The sequence below is a fragment of the Siniperca chuatsi genome, linkage group LG11, assembly GCF_020085105.1.
Source record: "Siniperca chuatsi isolate FFG_IHB_CAS linkage group LG11, ASM2008510v1, whole genome shotgun sequence".
NCBI classification, from domain to species: domain Eukaryota; kingdom Metazoa; phylum Chordata; class Actinopteri; order Centrarchiformes; family Sinipercidae; genus Siniperca; species Siniperca chuatsi.
This window is the reverse complement of record NC_058052.1, coordinates 24294233-24317278: the sequence shown is the minus strand read 5'-3', so window position 1 is coordinate 24317278 and position 23046 is coordinate 24294233. Positions and strand designations below refer to the sequence as shown.

At 38.7% G+C, this 23046-nt stretch overlaps 3 protein-coding genes and 1 long non-coding RNA gene across 6 annotated transcripts in view; 2 read left to right on the top strand and 2 right to left on the bottom strand.

Moving 5' to 3' along the window:
- The window catches only part of bean1 (brain expressed, associated with NEDD4, 1), a 49524-nt gene extending 48102 nt beyond the window's left edge, over positions 1 to 1422 (top strand). The window contains exons 6-8 of the mRNA XM_044214420.1: positions 87 to 174; positions 278 to 370; positions 1304 to 1422. The gene's annotated coding sequence lies outside the window, so the exon portion shown is untranslated. The remainder of the gene's footprint in view (positions 1 to 86; positions 175 to 277; positions 371 to 1303) is intronic.
- LOC122884465 overlaps positions 1 to 2456 on the bottom strand; it is a 42555-nt gene extending 40099 nt beyond the window's left edge. The window contains exon 1 of the long non-coding RNA XR_006379887.1: positions 2331 to 2456. This is a non-coding gene — a long non-coding RNA (uncharacterized LOC122884465). The remainder of the gene's footprint in view (positions 1 to 2330) is intronic.
- Positions 2457 to 2552: 96 nt separating this feature from the next.
- LOC122884464 (transmembrane protein 41A-B-like) lies at positions 2553 to 12836 on the top strand. The gene is made up of 5 exons (XM_044214421.1): positions 2553 to 2706; positions 7827 to 7977; positions 8291 to 8452; positions 9754 to 9892; positions 9978 to 12836. The coding sequence occupies exons 1-5, from the start codon at positions 2567 to 2569 to the stop codon at positions 10211 to 10213; spliced, it is 828 nt and encodes a 275-aa protein (XP_044070356.1). The 5' UTR covers positions 2553 to 2566; the 3' UTR covers positions 10214 to 12836.
- A 78-nt stretch (positions 12837 to 12914) lies between these two features.
- Positions 12915 to 23046, bottom strand: part of gpr155b (G protein-coupled receptor 155b) — a 15107-nt gene continuing 4975 nt past the window's right edge. For 2 of the 3 annotated variants that reach the window (XM_044214417.1, XM_044214418.1), the window contains exons 8-20: positions 22274 to 22445; positions 21155 to 21310; positions 20757 to 20840; positions 20405 to 20528; positions 20199 to 20283; positions 19898 to 19985; positions 19417 to 19657; positions 19087 to 19164; positions 18379 to 18533; positions 17658 to 17753; positions 17465 to 17529; positions 17198 to 17335; positions 12915 to 16151 (exon numbers count right to left, since the gene is read on the bottom strand). In XM_044214417.1, coding sequence (XP_044070352.1) covers positions 15578 to 16151; positions 17198 to 17335; positions 17465 to 17529; positions 17658 to 17753; positions 18379 to 18533; positions 19087 to 19164; positions 19417 to 19657; positions 19898 to 19985; positions 20199 to 20283; positions 20405 to 20528; positions 20757 to 20840; positions 21155 to 21310; positions 22274 to 22445 — 2056 coding nt within the window. In that variant the 3' untranslated portion in view covers positions 12915 to 15577. Of the gene's footprint in view, positions 16210 to 17197; positions 17336 to 17464; positions 17530 to 17657; positions 17754 to 18378; positions 18534 to 19086; positions 19165 to 19416; positions 19658 to 19897; positions 19986 to 20198; positions 20284 to 20404; positions 20529 to 20756; positions 20841 to 21154; positions 21311 to 22273; positions 22446 to 23046 lie in introns of all 3 variants that reach the window. The other variant, XM_044214419.1, reaches the window with a different exon arrangement.

Here is a 23046-nt window from a genome sequence, read left to right as displayed (position 1 = left end):
TTTTACTGACAATTAAAAAGGATCATTAATTTTTATCATAAAACAAAAGGCAGAGTATTGCACTAAGCCTGAGTGCTCTCTTGTAGAAAATGAAAGCTCAGATTGTGTTCCTGCTCTTTGCTCTCGTTGTCGGGCTTAAAGCGACGCCAACTGGTCCCCCTGGGGACCGAGAAGGTATTCCTGTGTGTGTACCTGTGAGAATGTCTTACATATTTGATTAGCACTAACCAAACACTTTGTGGATTTGCTACTGACAGCACCTATTCCAATCTTTCAGTTATTCCAGAGGACGTGGCCCTAAAAATGTTAGAGCCTAATTTGAACATTTTGCCAGTGACAACAGGCAACGAAATCTCCAAGGATACGAAAGGTCAAACTTAAGTTACTATTTAACTTTCATCTAACTTTTTAAAAGTCATACAAGCCCTTACCTGTCATTAGAGTTTTGTTCAGACACTGCCACACACCTGGTCTGATATTAGCAGGAGTTCAAATATTCTCACCATTATGTGTAATGGATTGAGGTTGTTTTGCCACGGGTTTGATGTGGGAATAATTTTCATATCAGCTGCTTGTTAGTCAGAGTTTAATGCTGTCAACAGGTGATTCTAACCTGGATACAACATACTTTGTATTGTATTATATTACAATATTCTTATCTTTAGGTTGATTTATATTAAAAATGAGAATATTTTCACCCAAGCACTCAGCCTCATCTATGCCATTTTGTACTTTACTTTCATGCTCTTCACACAGGAGCCAATAAAACAAGGAACAATATATTTTTGTGTGTGTAACACAACACAATTTTCACCAGGCCAGAAACTTTAAAGTAATTTCTGAAAATGTAAAGGTAGTGCATTAATACTAATGTGTTAGTGGTAAAAGTATTGTGAGTTTCCCAAAGAATCACTGCGTGCAACAACATTACTTTGACCAAAAACACAGGGAACTGAAATGTAATTGTAATGCAATTCTGAAATGTAGTTGTTTTAGTTGTAAGGGCTGAAACATATCAAATTCCACACTATGGTTATTTAATCCTGAGTTTCAAAAACTGTCACTTTACCTGCTTAAACTCACAGAGCAGTTGATCTTGACACGTCATCAACATGTGAAAATAAATGCCCAGTCAATCCCATTCATTCATACCACATTTATGGAGGCAGAATTACATCTTTTCCACAGCAGGGTTCGGGGTAACTCAAGAAACTTTTATGAGCGTGTGTTGTGGTTGTGCTATGGTTATCTGCATTACCTGTTAATACTATTTGTAACAAAATGTTTTTAATTTATTTTACAGGAAAAGATGTTAGTCCGTGAATGTGAAGGGAAACGGCTTTGAAAACCTCCCTCTAAATCAGGCCCAAACTGTTTCAGCCAAAAAATGTTGACTAAATAAACACACAATAATGAAATACATGCCTTTGTGACTATTGATTATGTTTGATATTTGCATTTTAAGAGAATGAAGAGTGTGATTCTGTTTTAAAAGGGAGACAGAACCAGTTTTATTAGGGGATATTAAAAAATTATACAATTTAAAAATATTACTTTTCTTTGGTTTTATGATAATATGAGGTTATATTTAATCGTATCCCTAATAATTAGCTAATATATGTTATGTTATTGTTTCATGCACATACAAGTGCCCAGGCCACATAAAGAAGAACTTTGTCTCCTGTACAAATAAAATCAGCCATTAAAAAGATTCCCTTCCTAAAACATAACACCAGTGTTTTTTATAATAAAAATAATATCATTTCACTTTATTGCCCCTCCACAGAAAACATGCTTATATAAATACAAGAAATACATAGAAATTTAAAATCAAAACCAAAAACTTCAACAACAACAAAAACTTCATAGAGAGGCAAAAATCCATAGAGGCAAGAAACACAACTTTTAAATTGAGTACTTTGCAAAAATGTGCTCCTTAATACCAGTATTATTTCTTTTTTTTTTAATTTACAATCTACCCAGTGATGCATAATAAGTATCCTGATCAATAAATAATACTACCACTGCATGTCAGTTCGTATCACTTCATAATCTGACGCCTGTGAACTCCTCGTGGCCTTTACTGTGTCGCCCTCTGGTGGCCCATTCGTGTAAGTACACATACAGAGTCCTGTGTATGTTGTTTATCTGAACACAGAAAGTTCAGTTAAATTAACTAAACCTGTTCAGTGTCCCTCGTTTGGGGAAAATTGTTGAAGACGTAATTTCAAACGTGACGGACCCCCCCAACAGGAACCGCAGTGAAACGCCAAGAGTTTTAACTGCTGGCTGTGTGATAGTGTTACACAAATGTCAACAGTGTCTTTTACCTTAAGAAAGTTGTTGATCGCCGGCTGGCATGTGATCCTTGTGCCGAACCCAACCAAAATGTCAACCGCCACTTGCAGCCTGTTGCCCGGTGAGCGACACCCGTATTCCTCGGTCTCGTCCAACTGAACCGCAACACGTCGACTTTGTTTCACCGGCGGTTTTCCCCTCTTCATAAATTCAGCCTGAGTTTCCAGCGGAGTTAGCCGGTGAACAGGGAGTTTCAGCAGGAAGCAACATGCGCTCCTTAGCGGGACTGACTGCCATTGTGGCGGCTGCAAGTGTCTACCTCTACCTGCTGTCGGCTCATCTTCCCCCGGGACCGAAGCACGTCCAGCCGGACTCCCGTGGGGAGGACGAGGGAGTCCAGGAGTACAGGTAGGGCCGTGGAAAGAAACAAGGCAACTTTAAAAACTTAAATGTTGTCTGTTTAAAATATAGAAGAAACCACATTAAATTATTCCTATCCAGTTAGGGAAATTTACCGAAATTTAGATTACGTGAGTCTCTCTCAGGCCAGTTATAAAGTGGTTTATTTATTTTTTGCGTTTAATAAGACTTATATGCAAAAATTATATTTCCAGTTTAAAAAAAAACAAAACAATTAGGCCTACTTGGACCCCCCCCCCAATAAAAATGCTTACAGAAAGTGAATAGGTATTTAGTGTTGTTACTTCTATACATACAGGTAACATTCAACTGACATAACAGCCACAGTATTTATTAATTCTGCCCAAGTTTTGGGGTAATACAGAGTGAGCAGTGGTTGAAAGTAACTAGCCTAAGTACATTTACTCAAGTAGGCCTAAGTAAGTTTCTTCTACTTTATACTTATACTCCACTATATTTACCTAAAAGCTTTAGTTACTAGTTACTTTGCAGATTCAGATTATTAATACAAGTATAATCGACAAATAAATTATGTATTGTATTATTATAGACTGCTACCCAGCAGTAGGCCTATATAAAGTACGTTAAGGTGATGCTTATGAATGCATTCATAATTATTATCCAGTGATATAATATATAATTCAGAAAGGGGTCGTTCTGCATAATGGGTACTTTTATTTTTGGTACTTTATTTTTTATATTTTGCAACAAAAGCAACATTTTGAATGCATGACTTTTACTTGTAAAAGAGTATTTCCTGTGTTACTGCTACTTTTACTTAAGGAAAAGATCTGAGTTCTTCTTCCACCACTGGCAGTGACTCCCTACATTTTCCCTACATTACAGTAACATGAACATCAGGTGGCTTAGAAACTAAATTGCCCATAGCCATGGTTGTGAAACTTTTTTCCAGTCTCTGTGTTTCCCCCTGTGATGGGTCCCAACCTTGTTGGCTTGTGACCCCCTATAATAAATCAGTGTGTACTCATCACAGATCGTGGACATTGATTGTGAGCAGTTCAACCAAATAGTAATGTTACCTCCTCAGATTGTTTCATTTGACGCACTTTTAAGCCCCCAAGGAGGTGAAAGAAAATAGCAAAAATAAGAGGAAAGCCAAAAAGGTGAACATAATTTTATGAAGCAGAAGTTCATGCCCCAAAGTGGTAGAGTAGTTGTGACCCCTCATATTTACCTTGAAACTCCTTGGAGGGTCCCCAACCCCAGATTAGAAAGCACCGGACAATTGACCCATCAACAGTATTTACCTCCCTCTTTCACAGTGCATGCTGGGATAGCATCCCTGTGAGGCCGAATACGAGTAAAGGCAATGACTTAAATAATTAAATACCTCTCCAAATACCAGCTGTCAGCTGTTCTTACATTTAGTCTGTTATAGCATATTTCTATGTTGATCTGAGCATTTCAACACTAGTCACCTGTAGATCTTTGATATTAACATAATATAATATTTGGATTAAATAAATACTCCGCACAGCTTTTTTCTGCTCATATTGGTGATCAGATCTGTGTCACAAATAACAATAATAATAACAATGATAATGATAATAATTATTTCAGTATAGCACTAAAATATTAAATGTCCTTTATATTCACATCTCCTCTCCTTTCTCTCTCCTCTCAGTACATTTTGGACTTATCGCATTACTACTCAGAATGTGTGTGTGTGTGTGTGTGCATCTCTTAGTGTGTTCAAGTGCTTTCATCTTAGTGTGTCTGTGTGTGTGTGTGTGTGTGAGAGAGAGAGAGAGAGAGAGTCTTGTGGTATCTTGTAATGTGCCAGACAGTCAAGTGTGAGGTTGTCTAGGGATGATAGAATAACGCCGACCAAGACACTCTGAAGCCAAGTGCAGGGCCCATCTGTGTGTGTGTGTGTGTGTGTGTGTGTGTGTGTTTGCACCCATTAAATTGATATTACTCATATTATACTGTTACTTATCAAGTCATTTTAACATGGCGTGAATGCACCCAGTGAAACTGCATTTGTTGGCATCCTGTTCTCCCAGTCATGCATGTGTTTTTCTGTGTGTGTTGGTGTAGGTAGCAGTGTGGCCATGTTACAACTTAAAGACAGTACATTATTAGCCAAGTCAAGTCATCTTCGTTAAGTTGACCAACAAACTGTACTTTTTCAAACAAAACAAAAACAAAAGAAAACAAAACTGAATACAACAAACAAAATAATTACAAATAAATTGAATGAAAAAGACTGCACAGAACACAGGTTTACGCAGGATGGTCCTTGAAATGCTACAGAGTCAGTAAAAAAGTAAATAAAAACGACTCTCCCACTTAGGGGCAGCAACAAAAAAGACATGATTGCCTTTAACTGTAGGCCAGTTAGACAGACTGTAACATTTGGTTAGATTACCTCAGTGATCTAATAGTGGAGTTCATTATGGATTCATAAGCATCATATTGGTTCAGTTATCTGTTAGCTGGGAGCATTCTTTTAATATTATGACACACACCATATTTCTTAATGTTTTCTGTTAAAGGCTGGGTATGCGATTCTAATCCAATGCACGTCTTTTTGTCAAACTCAGCGAATATCTCTTCATGGTCCGCTAGCTGTCCGTTCAGTGTGTTCGTACACAGCCCTGGCTCTGTAAATAAATAAACAAAGTGGCTCGGACCGAGCCACACAACACTGTTCCAGCCATTCCAGCCATGATTTGTGTGTCAGATAACATTAAATGACTTGCCGACAGACATTCAGCTTACTTTCTAGTTTGCCAAGTTATGCTGTTGTTGTGATGTTAGCTACAGTAGCAGGAGAGCTGTGAGTATTGCTGTTTGCTGGTTTCCTGGCTCTGGGAAACGTCTCGTCCTCTCTGCCTGTTAGCTTCCCAGCAGCAACTGTAGCGACAGTTTGCTAACCCACAACCTAGCTAACGTTAGTTACATGACTTACTGTGTCGTTGTTCGCTCTGTATCATGGTGTTTGTCAGAATCGCACACCCCACCTTTAACTGGGACCTTTTAAATCCTGGGATGAACCTTTTGTTTTCTAGTCTCCCTTTGTGTAACATGCACTCTTGCAAAACAGCTGCTTATTAAATTAAGAGCATATTGCAGGTTATTTTACGTTATTTCATTTTCAGAACATTTTTATGAACTGTTATTTGATGTCACTAAATGGCCCAAAAATGGCCTAAATTTTGTGATCACTGTTAGTTGTTTCATCCTGCTTTTAGGGCTGAAATGATACGTCAGTTGTCAGAAAATGAATTGCCAACTATTTTGATATTCAGTTAATCGTTTAAGTCATTTATTAACATTTGTGGGTTCCAGCTTCTCAAATGTGAGAATTTGCTGCTTTTCTATGTTTTATATCTCTGTAAATTAAATACGTAAAATTGTAAATTTTGGACTGCTGATTGGACAACACAAACATTGAAGCCGTCATCTTGGGCTCTGTGATATTGTGCCACTTTTCACTATTTTCTGACATTTTATAGACTTAACAGTTAATCACTTAATCATAAAGTAATTGAGAGGTTAATTGATAATGAAAATAATCATTCATTGCAGCCCTAGTTGCTTTAAAAACTCTCTCAACATTAAACCTGACACGACCCAGCTTCATATCAGTTCTTAGTTGTGATGAAGTGACTTCAGAGTTTAAACCCCCTCTTGATGAGGAGTCCGTATATGAATACTTGTGTGTGTGTGTGTGTGTGTGTGTGTGTGTGTGTGTTTGTGCATGTGCAGAGACAGAATGTTTCTCATGGGGTTATGCGTAAGCGAAATTAAAAGTGCTCATGATGACACATTTCCCCCCTCAAATACTGTACATACATTCATGCAGTTTCATGTATCTGAGCGCTTACGCATCGTCAACCTGCTGACCAATGACAGAAGAGAATGTTTGTCCACTGACCAGTAGAAACAAGGAATGCTGAATGTCAGAGCAGGTGGTAGAGGAAGTCAGCATCTTGAGTTTCAAGGGGGGGATTTTGGTGTGTGTGAGGAGTGTCTTCCTACCCTCTGCTCAAGTCTACATGCAGAGACACTATTTTTGTCCCTCAATCAAATATATCCTGTTACCCTCCCACTTGCTTTTGCACACACACACACACACACACACAAACACACAGCTGCCTACTTTCTTCTTTGTAATATGATTTTTCTTATTCTTTCTCTCTGAAGTGTTATAAAATTTTGCGGCCATGTTTTGTTGTATGAAGCTTATGTTGGTTTCACTCAAATTAAAAAAAGACATATTTTCTCTTACAACTTACCCTTAGTGGTATCTAGTAATGCATATACTTTCCAGCTGCTGCACCAATACAGTGAAGGCGAATGTGTTTTGGTTTATGGTGCTCCATAAGTTAAAAAGAATACATTTTAAAATCCCAAAAGCAACTTGCCTTTTCAGACAAGAATGTCCATGTAAATCTGGATAATCCATAGACCTCACTGTTTTCTTTTGAAGTACTTTCCACCAAAGAAATAGTCCCTATGAAAACTGTCCACAGTGAGATCTGTGGGTTATTAACTGAAACATTTAACAGATTTTAAAGAAATGCTAATTTTCTGGTGCATGATAAAAGGTTGATATAAGCCTATTGCAGATATATGTGTATGCCAAAAAGTAATAAGAAATTACAGTGCAGAAATGCCAAACTAGGTTTGAGGTCATTTAGAAACCGTGTCACCATTAGTACGTAGTTTGTCTATCAGAGAGCTCTGATTTTTCAACTGAAAAACTAAAATGTCTTGCTTAGTATGTATCTCTGTCATAATTCTTTAAAAAAAAAAAAAATTAAGGGATCCGTATCAAGATGTTTACATCATGTGTTTATGTAAAATAAAGTATCGGCCTAAAAATCCAGTATTGGTCAGGCTATAATGAAAGGCATTCTGGGAAATGTAGGAAATCAGTAACAGAAAGAGAAGTAGAGGACGCAGGTTGTGAGAACGAGGACAGAACAAAAAGTACATTATAACGCTTAAAATAGCTGATGGACATGAGACATCGCAGACTGATGTGTAAGGGTTGATTTGTTCATTCAGATCAGAATCAGTTTAAAAATCTAGTTACGTTTTATAAAAGTTTTGTTCTGTTGTGTATTTCCATCCAGGCTGAAGTTCCCATCGGACCTGGATGAGCTGCGGGAGCTTGCAGAGATGCTCAAGTTTTATAAAAGAGAACATCACGGCTACGTTCTGCTGCTATTCTGCAGCGCCTACCTCTACAAACAGTCCTTCGCCATACCTGGCTCCTCCTTTCTGGTGAGACATACTGTACATACTCACACAATTAAATGATTTTAACAAAGCCTGAACACATGATAAGCTCAACAACATCACATAGTTTACATTTTGCTTATTGATTTATGAAGAAAATATTTCTAAAAAAAAGTTCTTTTGATCTCATTTCAGATAATGCATTCCAAGAATCAAGTGCCATTTTCTTGATTCTAGTTGTACTCTGTTTTGTTCCCACATACTGACATTCATTTTACACATTGATGCACAGTGTTTGGTTGACACAAATGATTTTAATCCGTCCATCTATCTATCCATGTCTCCCTCCCTCCTTCAGAACATGTTAGCTGGTGCGATATTCGGGCCCTGGGAGGGTCTGGTGTTGGCCTGCCTGCTCACCACTTCAGGCTCCACATTCTGCTTCCTGCTCTCCTCTGCATTTGGAAAGCAGTACGTGGTTCAGGTCTTCCCTGAGAAGGTGGCCCTGCTGCAGAGGAAGGTAGGCATCTCCATTCAGTAATTAACAAGACTAAGAGTCTACAGCCATGCTATATATGTATATAATAATATATAATAATATATATATATATATATATATATATATATATATATATATATATATTAGGTTATACTATATTACTTCATTTCTAGTTATATTTTATATCCCATACTATCTTATACTGTACTATAATATACTATTAATTCAGACAAACACTAGCCTATTATTACTTTATCATATTATATATTATTCTGGTGTCTTTTGTTATAGTAGATGGTATCATGTTACTCTTACACTTACTCTTGTAGTGTAGTAGTACTATACTTTAGCCACTAATCATACCACTATGTCACTTCACTTGAGGCAGTACTTTGCTAACTTCACTATTAATTTAAGTACAGCACTGGTCGAGGGAACTGTGTGTATGTATGTATGTATGTATGTACTTCTTGTCTTGTAATTTTGCGTTTAATTGCTCTCATGTAGTTTCTAATTTAAAGGAATTGAAATGTTTTTTTAGTGTAAGTATTTTATTAACATTATGGAAGGTAAATAATTTTCATTGCTCAGGGATTTGAATAATACCCCTTTTACCTTCTTTTCTCTTTTAGCCTCTTACCTCCTAACCTCTGCAACTTGCCACAACAACCAGGACAAAAAATAAAATAAAAATCTCCCCTGAGTTTTTAAAGCAATGGAGTTTGACGTTCAAAGTAAAAAATTTTGGGTTGCATTTTGCAGCACTGACTTACGATAGTGGAAAAGGAATTTAGGAATTATTTTACCTTGTCTGTACCTCTATATTAGGGGCGTCATGATTCTCCAAATCCACAATTCAATTCAATTAAAAAAAAAAAATGTCAGCACTGACGGCTATGCCATTGTAAGACTATCGAGTCTTGATTTGTAAAGATCAACATATCATTGGTTTTATGCCCTGACAATTGTCATTTACATTTTTAAATTCTTCTTTAAAAAGATAGGCTACATGATATCAAGTGTGATATAACCGTCATATTGTTTTTTGGGATTGTACCACACTAAGGCAGATGTCCTGCCATATTTGTCGTGTTAAATACTGGGAGAATAGCTGATCCTGCTTTTGATTTCGAAGGTCGAAATCGAAAGCTAATTTCGATTGATTTTCGATTTAGAATCAAAATCGTGACAACCCTACTCTGTATAGAATGTACTTAGGAGGAACCTGGAGATGCTCTGTCACTGCTTTCATCTATTTTTTCCCCTCATTTTCTCTCACCATCTTTGTCATTTTCTTCCCCTTTTTTTCCTCCCTCTGTCAGGTGGAGGAAAATCGTAGCAGTTTGTTCTTCTTCCTCCTTTTCCTTCGTTTCTTCCCTATGACTCCTAACTGGTTCCTTAACATCACCTGTCCCGTCCTCAACATCCCTATGCCCATTTTCTTCTTCTCTGTGCTCATAGGTGAGACTACACACACACTAAAAAACACACATACAGCACAAAGAGCCACAAACACTGATCACTCTGCTGCTGCTTTCTCCTCCAGGCTTGATCCCCTACAACTTCATCTGCGTTCGCACGGGCTCCATCCTCTCACAGATCTCCTCTCTGGATGATATCTTCTCCTGGGGGACGCTGGCCCAGCTCCTGGCCATTGCCTTCATGGCTCTCATCCCTGGCGCGCTGATCAAACAGTACAGTAAAGCTCACCTCAAGGTCGACGGCATGGACAATAATGGACCCAGGCAGGCTGAAATCACGCAGAGCCAGAAGAGAAGATGATTCTGGGATGAAAGAGGAATCGTCTGGTTTGGGATTTCCACACACAACATTGTGTCAGAAAAACTGAGATGGAAAAAAGCTCTCTCCACTGGTAGGCGTGTGACCTTTTGTCTTCTCCAGCCTCATGATTTCTGTAAGGTCACACCAAAGGCTCATCATACTTATAGTATGATCTGTTGTGAAAGTTTGGAAATGTCTTCAGGTCATGTTACACCAGACCTTAAGACTACAGTTTCCCAATGATCTCTCAATAATACACAGAGCTAAAGTTGTAGGGAAATCTTATGAGAGGTCTATAAGATCTTAAAAGTTGAGGCTTGAAAGTGCTCAGTAGTTCACATCCTAGGGAAAATACTGTGATGATTGGTGTTACAGTAAGCTTTAAAATGAATGAAATCACTTCTGATCATCTTGGCATGAGATCATTATTAAAAATATTGGCTTTTAATTTGTTAACACTGAGGAATAATGCCAAAACATGACAAATTAGATTCTTTTTGGAATTTCTCTGAACAATATCTTCCATTTCAGTCAATCATTGAGATATTGTGGAAATGTAATACTCTCTCACTGACATGATCACTGTGATCTCAGTGATCTCTGGAAACTGACTGTTGACTGCTGTCATACAGTCAGTTTCCATCCCATGGCCAACCAAGGGCTGCCAATCTGCTGCGTCTGTTGTGCGTCATGATGTTGTTCTGCATTTCTTTCTCAGTCCACCGTGACTGCAGTTGTAAATTCTGACCTTCTGTCCAGTGTGTTGCCATTGTGCCAAGTTATCACTAGAGCTTTAAAAGTAATTTGCTCTGTGTAATAAATATGTACTGTTGAGCTGCACAGGAAGCCCCACTTGACCCTGTTTTCTCAGGCTTAAACACACTGGATGTCCTCACAAGCCTCTGCCACTTTATGTTCCTTTTGTTCTTTGTTGATATTACCGTCTGCTGTGGATTATGGAGATCAGACAATTAACCAGCTACACAATAATGTTAATTTCATCTCCTTTCCTTATGTGTTTACTCAGTAACTCAGTTTGCAGCCACGTACACGTGTCTTAATGTAGCTGTGGCTGCATTCACAGATGACTTTTATAGTAGCTCCGTGCTGACCAGTTGTGATCTTCTCATGATGAGCTTAACAAAGAGAAGACAAAAGGTATTTGAACACCAGCATACTGTAATTTGGTGCTTTTCTGAACTCATTCACTTGCGGTTTGTAGTTAGCAGCTCACTGAATTGTGCTAAAGTATGAATGTACCCTCTACTAGGTAGAAAAGTTACAAAACAAAAACTCTTAAAAACTTGATAATCATTAGCAAAATGTGATTTTATTACCAGCACTTACTCTTTAACCTTTACCCAGTGAGGGCTTTGCTGAGCCTGCACCACATCACATTTATAGTTACACACATTATCACCTTGTTGCTGCCAAGCACAAAGAGTCTTTTACTGTAGGTGTTGGTGCAGGTCTATGAACAGATAAGGCAAGTTGCCTTGCTCATGAGCACCTTGACATCACCTGAGGAGAAGTTTACTCCCTCAGTGTACCTCAGTGTATTCAGAAGCAGATAATTCATATGTAGGTAATATATGTATGTGTTCAGCCAGTGGAAGTTAGCATACATTGAGGCTTGATCCTTTCATCTTACAAAAGAAAAGCACAGCTTTCCAGCCTGGTATGAAGTTACTCTAATAGTATTTAATTTGGAGACACTCATGAGAAGATCATATCTGGTGCTCCTGTAAATATGAGGCCTTTAACTGAGTGTGGTGTTGCACTTTGTGTTGCTGTCAGTGTAACTGATTTACTGTTCCAATAGTTTGGAATTGAACTATTTTTTTTAAAGTCAATGATTTGCTGAGCAGAGAGTCTGTAGAGAATAGCCTTAATTGCATCTTCTTATCAAGAAACATAAACAATACTATTGAAATGTATAAAAGTCTCACTGAGAGGAGCAACTTGCACTTTTCCTCTAAATTCAGGTGCGACTGTAGCTCAGAGAGGGACAGTCTGTAACTGAAGGCCTTGACAAAATGAAAAAGCTTTTTAAAGATCTGGATCATTTACTGCATAGAGATATTTCATGATTAATCTAATTTCAAGACGATCTTTTGTAAAATGAATACGTAGTATTTTGGTTATCAAATCTTATATTGTAGCCTGACAGTGTAGCGAAGTTACATATCTGTCAGTCTAGCTGCTCTCGACACAAACAGTGAAACGTTCTCGCTCTGTGAGTTTGGTGGTTCCACTGTTGTGTCAGGAATGTCAAAAAACCCAAAGTGCCAAATTGCATCTGCTGTTCATCTTCCGACAGCTAAATAACATACATTCAAGAGGTATATTAGTTATATATTATTTATATAAAACACTTGTGTAAAACGTTGTTTGTTGTTGACAATGTTACTTTAAGTTTTAAAGGGCTTTGTGTAGGTTCCAGGATGAGAGATTGTTGTTCTCCTCTTCTTTGACCAAAAAAAAAAAAGACAAAACTACTCCAGTCTGCTCAGGGGAGACAAGAGCTTTAAAAACCTTTTTTTAAATCCTACATGTTGTGCATAATGCAGGTTTTTGTGTGTTTGTGTGTGTGTAAAAATTTAATAAAATCAAGTAATGTCTATTTACTGTTGCATCTTTGAGTTTTGAATTAGTCAGAATCAATAATTGCTTGTGTAGTGACAAAGTGAAACACGTGGGATTTTGGATGCAAACAGTAGTTTATTTGTGCCTTTCTTATGGACACAGTCATTGACCCTGATTGACTTACAGCAACACACTTGAAAGAAAACAACACACAGTCACACTTAATATTAAAATCTCTCTTCTTCTCTGTCAGTACTTTACGACACACACATCACAACTCAAAGACATTTTAGTTCATGCACACATACACACACATACACATCTTCACGTTGGCATAGGCAGGCACTCAACTCATTTTAACAACTCAGTAAACACAAGGACCTGATGTGAATTGCATGAATTTCAATGTGTCAGTTGGCAGAAGACACAAAGATAAGACATATATGCACATAGATAGTTTGTGATTAAGAAAAGGGATCAAGAAGAACAGAGGAATATCCTTTCTTTGGACATTATGCTTCAGGTGAAAGGTCAGCCGTAACCAATTGGTTAAGAATTTTGCTCAGAGAACAACCTCTGAATTGACCTCGCCATCCTCGGGTCTCACTACTAGCAAGGCAACAAAACATCAAATCACAGCATCTGTTTGACATTAGTGTGGTCTTTGTCTCTGCTCATGTGTGCATATATCACTATCCATCCATCTACTACAACCCTGCCAACACACTGTAAACTTCATAGTAACAATATCACAAATCAGCAGCAACTTAACAGGCAAACAATAGTTGTAGTTTAGTTAGTGCTGCCAGTCGCTCAGTGGGAGCCAAACAATCTGTAAACAGTTCAGTAGTGTGGTTATGACTAACAACCTAGACTCAAACTTTATCCAAGTCAGTTTTGTGTACAATATAAGCTAGTTTAGAACTGTAATTGTGACTGTATCACTCTTATCAAAGTTTAACAAAGTGTAACAAGATAAAATGAAAAATTCAAATGGACAGACGTGTTTTAGATAAAGGGCTCTGGTGAATTTCTAAAATTTCTCACATAACTACACACTTCTATGTTCTTGAGGTTTTAAGAAAGTTCATTTTATTTGGGATCATGCACCCAAAAAACTAGCAAAGAAATAACTTGAGTTCATGTCTGGCCTGGGCTGAATTCTTAAATCAAGCCAGTGCCAGATTTGGCTGGGAAGGCATCTGCTAATTTTCCACCTTGGCTGAATGAATCCATTTAGTGACGTGACCACAATCAGTCCCAAACAAATGTTTCACATTGACAGCGGCAACACAATTTCACAGTGCAAAGATAACAAACATCTTCCGCAGCATCAGCACAAGACAAATATCCAGTGAGTTGCATAATTTAAAAAACGTAAAGAATGTTATTCAGTCAGTGCAAAAGGTTCAGTGCGGAGCAGAAGTCTGTACTGCTCTGAGTCATGCAAGTAGTCAACGTAGACCAGAGTGGTTAAAAGACACATCGTGCAAAATATCAAATACTGAAATAACGGGCAGATTCAAGAGGATTTTTTGTCACCTGAAAAAGAAGAAAACATTAAAACAGAATGAGCAGGCAAGAACGCCATTGGCTTTCAGTGAGCAGCCCTGCAGCTCATTGGCTAAGAGCAATCGTACAGTACTATCAGTTTAATGGTCTGTTCTTATTGTCTTCTCACCACTTGCACGCAAATGTTACAAATAATAAGATATTTGAGGACAGATTAATAATGTGAATCTTCATTAAGAAGTTCACTGGCTCACAGAAATCCAGAAGTAAAGAAAAATCACTTTTCACATCTCTAGCTATGGTCAAAGTTCAGTGGGGGAGCAGTGGGGGGAAAAAATGATTTATTTATTTTTTAAAGGAGGCAAGCAGACTTGGTCTGGAGCCAGGAGAGGTGAAGCAACAGCAGGGAGTGCTTGTTTCCTCTTTTTTCTCCTCTTATTCTTTCTTAACCATTTCCACAACCCCAACCACGACCCCTTGGACAAGCAAGCGGCAATTACCATGAATAGCCTAAGACAGGCTGTCAATCAAAGCAAACACACCTTCAAATATACCACTTAAAGAGGTCATTTTATGCTTTTTGGCTTTTCCCTTTTCCTTTATTGTGTTATATATCTTTTTTGTGCATGTAATAGGTTTGCAAAGTGAAAAAGCCCACAGTCCACACCAAAGGGAGTTTCCCTCACCCACAGAAAACACTGCTCCTGGACTACCTGAAAACAGCTTGACAGTAGCCCAGCCTTTATTTCCGTAATGTATCTACTTCACTATGTCACATGCGTCATAATGCACGCATTGAGCAGTTTCCACAAGTACACCTAGATATGAATGTGCAGTTTGAGAAAAAATATGGTGTTTTGTTTTTTTAAATGTAACCATGTCAATCAATTCTGGTACAACCCCAAAATAAAATTATGAACCTGAAAATGAGCATAATATGACCACTTTAATATCATCTTTGAACAAATTGCCACAGACACACACATTACAAGAGGTGAAATTTGCAGTGGAGGAGCTAAATTCTTCCAGGAGAGAATACTTTCTATAGAGAAACTGTGGGTCTATTTCATTGACTTCAATAAAATTAGCCTTTCCAGAGCCAGTATCTAGTGGTCATTGGAAAAACTGCACCATAAGGCACTTCTGCTTTGGCATTCAGCCATGGTGGTTGCTGCTTGGTACCTCCTCCTTTTCTGTCTCATCTTTCTCCCCTTCCCCTCCTCCTCCCTACCTTACTCCCTCCACCTCCTTTCTCCTCACTTCCTCTCACATGTTCTGGGACCATTGCTCCCCTCTCCCCTGTGTGAAGTGGTACAGCAGGGTGGGTTCATCTCTGAAGCTGTGCTGACTTGTCAGGTGATCTAACACTCCTCCCTGCTGAAGTCGAACGCCATACAGATGGGCTTCGGCTCGCCCAGTGCACAGGCCACGCTCAACCAGCCAGTCCACCAAGTCACTCCCCTGAAACACACTTTCAAATTGGAACTGAGGATGTTGATGGAGATGGGGTGGGCTCGAAGCAAGATCATGCTGATGTAGGTGGTGAGGATTAGCTGGGTCGCGAGCTTGGTTAGACTGGAGCTGGGAAATCTGCTCCTCTGGGATATCGGCATTGGTAATATGTGCTAGGTGGTCATTCTCAGGCTCAAGCCGGGGTCGGGATGGAGGCAAATACTGGCCGCAGGATTCTGCTGGATCATGAGTTTGGTGAATCTTGTGCAGATTCTGCGGCTCGTGGTTTAGCTGCACCTGAGGATCCTGACGCGGATGTAGGTACTGGGGCTGATGGGAGGGGGAATGTCTCAAAGCCTCCTCCTCCAGTCCTCCTCTTCCTCCAAACCTGTCATTATCAGAGGAAGGATTCACCTGTTGAAGCACTCACACTCTCCCCTGAGCCACTAGGGGATGATAGAGAAGAAAGGAAAGGGGAAAAGGACAGGCAAAGGGAAGCAGGGAGGAATAAAGGAAACATGAGGGGAAGAAAGGAAAGGAAAAGCATTAATAAAGAGGAGAAAGGGGAAAGGAATAGTGGAAATAATTTTATACGTTAAAAGAAAAGAAAAGCCAAGACTCATAGACATCCAGAAAGTGTAGTAGTAAGTAGTTTTTGTGGAGTTTTGTAGTAGTGGCTAAATTTAATATTCAACATCTAAAACATTGTAAGATTTCACATTTCTTACTGCTAAAAAGGAAACACAATCTAAATAGTTGAGCTAAGTTTGCTCTTTTTTTCCTTTTTGTCCTTAAGAATTAGACAAAATAATTATGACTATGGCCTGCATAACACTGAAAAGGTTAAAACATTAATGAAACATTAATATCAGAAATGTCCAATAGTTGCGTAACAGCAGCAGTCACAGCTAATGCTTCTTATATAATTATCTTATATCTGCAAAATTAAGCACATACTGCAAACCATGACGAAACTTAAAAGGTACAAAAGTATAAATGTCTAATGGTTCAACTTGAATTTGTTTTAAGAAAAATAGCTAGTTGGTGGATAGAAAACCTCAACAACTGCAGCAAAACAGATCAACAGATAGATAACATGCAAAGAGGATGCAGAGAAAAATCACTGAGGAAACAAAATAATAACACAATGGTAATAATGCAGAAATTAACAGGGTCAGAATTCATCTTGCAGGGACACAGCCGAGCAGTTCAGTTTCAAAACAGAAAAAAAATAAATAAATCAAAGCTGGAATAAAATCTCCATGGTTATTTATTTTCCACAGGCTTAATTTAAGTGTATTTTCCCTTTAACAGAAAACAATTAATACAACAAGCAGAAGATATGGAAGGAGTTTAAAATCAAAGCAATTTGATTTGAGAAGACAAAACGTACTGTATGACACAGACAAAACGCACACAAACAAGTACTCGTACCTGCGTGTATGTACTATATCTTGTACACACTGGTCTTTGTGGTAGCGGACAAACTGGGTACAGGTGAGTCTGACCTCCTCTGGTACACCTGAGGGACTCAAATCCTCACTGTCCCTGCCCTGCCACAGCCCGAGCAACCTGCGACAGACACAAACATTATTCTTTCTGTTCTGTGTGTCCGATTTGATTATTTGATCTCAAAAGAATCTAGAAACCATGATGAACAAGTCAAGATAATCTGCCAATCATCTAGAAGTCTCAGCTCACCTCTTTTTAAAAGGCAGGATGATGAGGTGTCTGTCTAGACCAAAGATCCCAAAGGACAGGAAACCCTGGGACAAAGAGAATTATGTCTTTACAGTTGTAGCTACAGTTAAACACGTTCACACATTTAATAAACACGTTCACACATTTAATATACACGCATGCACGCACACACACACACAACACACAGTGGTACCTGTCCATAGTTTGCCACGGCACAGAAGAACTGTAGTTCAAGGTAAAGTCTTCCTGGATCTTTGTTGAACAACCACCACAGACAGCTGGACAGATTCTACATACAGAGACATCAGACATCAGGACATTTATCTTTACAGTTTACACCTCAGCCTCCCATATTAAGATTATACAAATCAGCCAGGTAAAATAAAGTTGAAAATTAAATTAAAAAGTAATTTTTTTTAAACGGATATATTATTATATCAATCTGTATGTTGGAGTGTGGTGAAACATAATAAACAGCATTCATTTTCATCACTTACATAAATAAATTCACATTCTGGTCATGTGGCTCGTTAATGATATTTCCACTGCATACAAACAAAAACAAAATGTCAAGTGTGCCTTCACACATAAGACTGAGATTGTGGCAGACCATTTTTTTGGACCACAAGTGGTGTGACATTTTCTCAAAGCAAGAGCTTTGTGTCATGTGGCACTGTTATTTAATATTTTTTCTGATACCTTTTTATGATGTCCAGATAAAGAGAAATATTAGGCATGCTACCTGATATGCAACCCTCCATCACCTCAGTAAACTGTGGAAAACACTGTAGTGTGAACTCCGAAAACACACTGGCACACACACTGATTTTGCCAGACTCCCTTTTTTTACTTCCTGCTAATTTGCAAATTACACTCACACATTCACACACACTTAATAAGTATTTTGTTCTCACTGCTAGCAGGCTGACAATGAGCAGCAGACAGAGCAGAACGTGTCTGACTGTCTGTTTATCATCGGTAGTTTGAAGCCCAGGGGGTGGCAGGTTCAGCGGCTGCTCAGAGGAGGAAGAACCCTGCTGCTGCATGTCACACAGCGCCCCACTGTGGCCTGGAGAGGAAAATAAATATAACTGTTGTTAAACTCCAGGGTGACTGGAAAAATTCCTCACATCCTGATATTTTCATTCTGTTTTACATTACTGCATTGCTTTCATCAAACATTTGATATTTTTCCATTGATTTAGTTTACTACAAGTAAGACATCCCAGTACTGAGATTTTTCAATGTAAAGATGAGGGGGCCAATTTTGAAGTTATGAATGCGTAAAATTAATCTCAATTCTCTATTTTATTAGATAGACTATTACTGGCGTCTTGTTTCGGTTTCTGTGTTGGCTTGCCTTGATTTAGATACATTACTGACAGATAGCCTGTCCTAATTCAACTGCACAAAATTACATTTTTATGTTGTAGAAGAAAACAGATAAATCTCCTGTTTCTTTTCCGAAATGTAAGCATTAATATAAAACAGAGCATAGAAACCCGGAACTGAATTAAAGGAATGAAATATGAAATACCTTTATCATGCAAATAAAATGGCACAATTTACATTCAATAGACGGAAAAGTAAAATAAATTACAAATTAAATTTGTGTTTATTACCTGTGCTGTTTGTGTGTTCCCTCTGCGTGCTGGCTATCATGTCAGGTAAGGTCTGGAGAGGAGAGAAACTGTGGAGGTCTGGCAACACAACAGAAAGAGCACAAATATTTACTGCAGATCATCTGGTGAGTATTGATTGGTTCAAGTTAGGGACTCATTTCAACTGTGCTTATATTTTTCCTCTAAAGCCCTGTCACTATTTTTAACACTTATTATGTCCAGATTTTTGTTTTATTCAGGCTAATGGGATTTCAGATTTACCACCAGACAGAGGGCTGCTTTCAATCCAACTCAGAATAAACCAAAGGTATTAGCACAGAGCAGAGCTACCTGAGTTGATGCTGCAGGCAGGAGAATTTGCCATCTGTGGCTGTTGTTGTTGTTGTTGTTGTTGTTGTTGTTGTGGATCCTCGAGGCTACCAGGGGTCCTCAGCTCATCATTGATGCTTGTTACAGCAGCTCTGTTCAGGGCCTGGTAGCCTCTCTGCTCCCTGTTTCCCTGGCTGAGACCCATTAGAGATATCGCACCGAGCATCAGGCTGACTGCAAGCACCACTGCTGTGCTGATTATCTGGAGTAAGATAGAACAGAATATGAATAAAACTTCCTGGACTACTTAATTTTGAGTTTATTCTGAGATTCATATAAAATTCCTAATTATAAGTAACAGTACAGATCTCCTTGACAGATTTAAATAGTAAATAAACAGACTCGAGCAGAGCAGAGGAACTAGAGAAGGCAAAAATACAAATAAACAGTACAGAGTGAAGAACAGAATTAAATGCGTAATTGCAGCTGGTGTTTTTCTCACCTGAGCTCTGCCATAGAAGAAGGCAGAGTCTATAGTATCAGTCCTCTCTCCTGATATCAGAAGACCTCCGACCATCAGGAAGGGAACCCTACACAAACACACACACACACACACACACACACACACACACACATAATAGTAATAACTAGTAATTTAACAGTCCATTTTGTTGTAAAATAGAATTTGGGATGCAGTGATTTACAAAGCAGATCTGTTGCTTTGTAACAATGTTATTATTAAAACAACAAAGATTTTAAAGGTTTCAGAGAATGTCCTGAGGTGTCTGGGAGTGCTGACCTACCCCCAACCGAAAATTATGAAAACTCGTGGTCGGAGTCTCAGCAGATCATCTCTGTTAGTCAGAGCCAGACAGAGAGGGATTAAACCTGAAAAACAGAACAAAACACTTGTTCATACTAAACACAATTCATTTTAGTATTGATTCAAATGTAGTCTAATTGGTGGAAACTGAAGCGCTATTAACCAGTCACAAATAGGAACACTTACCTGTCCAAATGTAGGTGCTGTACAGAGACCCATAGAGCAGAGTGAAGGTGAGAATTTTGCCGATCAGATTATCCTCTTGTTTCACAAAGAAGTTCCACAGGATCATGCTGATACAAACCAAAAACTAGAGTAGAGTACAGTACAGTAGGTTAAGGCAGAATAGGACAGTGACTGTGAGGAGGCAGTGTGCTCAAGTAGCACTTCCCGGATAAATGAACAGACAGAAAACCAAAATGACACTATCACTGTAACAAAACATCACTGGTGAAGCACATGCTCTACAACACTTTATAAGCACAATTAATAAGCTGTTCGAAGCTTTAAATCACTTGAGTTGTGACTGGAGACTGACCTGAGCCAGGAAAAGATTTAAGGCAAAGAGGTGAGGAAGTCTGTTAAATTTCCTGCTTAGCAACATCACCACTATGGTCCACACCTGACAGAAGAAAGAGGCACATGATGGCAATTGTTTTATTACTGTATTTGGGAAATCACTCGATTATTTATTATCAGTAAGTAACAACTTTCTGTCCTTAAAAGCTCTAACTACTGCTTACATGTGACATAACCTAATGAAGTCTGAAAAGTATTTTTTGCAGCTTTTATTCGTAATCATATTCTCATGTTTTTCAAATCTCTCCATGCTTCTTTTTTGTGATCAGCATTTCAGTATTCCTTCCTGTCCGATTAATTGAACCACTGGGGGACTTTAACATTGGTCCTACTCCAAGATATACTTTACATACTTACCAGTGCTACAAGGCTTACGATGCTGATGTTGAAGCTAACGTTTTCAAGTTCTGTCACCAGGGGGGTCGGGTCCATTAGAGGGATTGTTAATAACCAGGCCGACACATACATGATCGGTGCAGACAGAAACGTACTGATTACCATCCCTGATGTGACCTAAAGAAAAAACACAAGGCACACCACTAAGTGACATGTAATCTGGATATAAGGCAAATGTATTTTTTGGGCATTTATGTTTTCTTAATATACTGTGTGCAAACTTGGATCTGACAATATTGCAAAGAGGATTGGAAATGTGTTGTCTAAAATAGTAATAATCACCTTCAGAGGATATAATCTGGCACTTATTAACTTAAATCACTCTTCCATCTTTTTCCTGAAGTATCTAAATTCTAACAAAAAATATTAAAATGTAGCTAATGCACTTAGGTTTAAGTAAACACAAATATTAGGCGGCAATTAGCAAGCAAAGCTAGCTTGTGTTTCTATTTGATCTGACACAGTTCAGACTTTCTCAAACTTTTCCTCAGCTTGCTCCTACACACCAAATGCTTTAAACAAAAAAGGGGGTTCTGATGTCCATGTGGATAGTGCTTCTTAACCTTGTTGGCAAAATGACATAAAATCTTAAATAAAATATAATTTACTACTACGTGTAAGTGGAGTAGAAGAATGTAACTGGGCGGTGTCATGGCGTGGGGGATGAATGTTAAGTATTGTAGATACAGATGAAACAGTTAAATGGCAGACTTCTAGCAAGAAATTTGAATTTTAATCGCTTTTATGTGTGTGTATGTGGGTGATCCCTTTATGGCTTATTCTTGTCATGAGACCTGACCTGGAGTATTTGCCTTATAATTTTGACACACCATGATGACGCCTTGTTTTTAAGTCAAAAGTCTTCCAGCCTTGCTTCAAAGCTTAAAGGATATTTTAAAGTAGGGGGTTCTTCTTTTTTTGTCCTGACTGATGCTTTCATAAAGAGTGCTTGAACTGCCCTTAAACCTCCTCTATTTTATTATAATGTTTCAAATATTCATTTGTTGCTTCAGTTTTGTATAAAACAAATTTCTTACAAATAGGTGTTTAAAGTAGGATTACTACATCAACGGTACTTACCACTTCTAGCTCCATGTTGTAGTGTCCAGCATAGATGGCCACACTAGGTGCCGTTGGGAAGACTCCATACAGGAAAGCAAAGTTAGATAAACTAGTGTGGTTGGCACTCGTGCTGTTCACTCCTACATCCAGAATGTCCACCATGTCTTTACAGACCAGTGGCATCACCAGGCTGGAGAGAGAGGAGGTAGAGAGAGACAGAAAAAAGAAACCATAAAACTTCATTAATAACTTCCAGTTATTTAAGCAGTTCTAGTTAATGAAGATATATATATATAAAAAAAAAAAAAACTTTGTCCTTCACCCTCCGCGGGTGGTCTCATCCTTCGAGCTCGGGTCCTCTACCAGAGGCCTGGGAGCTTGAGGGTTCTGCGCAGTATCTTTGCTGTTCCCAGTACTGCACTCTTCTGGACCGAGATGTCTGGTGTTCTTCCAGGGATCTGCTGTAGCCACTCCTCCAGTTTGGGGGTCACTGCCCCGAGTGCTCCGATGACCACGGGCACCACTGTTGCCTTCACCTTCCAGGCCTTCTCCAGCTCTTCTCTGAGCCCTTGGTACTTCTCTAATTTCTCATGTTCCTTTTTCCTGATGTTGCCATCGCTTGGTATCGCCACGTCAACCACAACGGCTTTCCTCTGCTGTTTGTCAACCACCACGATGTCAGGCTGGTTCGCCATTACCATTCTGTCAGTCTGGATCTGGAAGTCCCACAGGATCTTGGCTCGGTCATTCTCTACCACCTTTGGAGGTGTTTCCCACTTTGACCTCGGGTT

Bases quoted from the DNA above. Each gene is read 5' to 3' on its own strand.
- LOC122884464 (XM_044214421.1), top strand. From the start codon at position 2,567: ATGCGCTCCTTAGCGGGACTGACTGCCATTGTGGCGGCTGCAAGTGTC. The intron at 8,453-9,753 runs GTAGGCATCTCC...TCCCTCTGTCAG, and splicing joins TGGCCCTGCTGCAGAGGAAG to GTGGAGGAAAATCGTAGCAG. The intron at 9,893-9,977 runs GTGAGACTACAC...TTTCTCCTCCAG, and splicing joins CTTCTTCTCTGTGCTCATAG to GCTTGATCCCCTACAACTTC.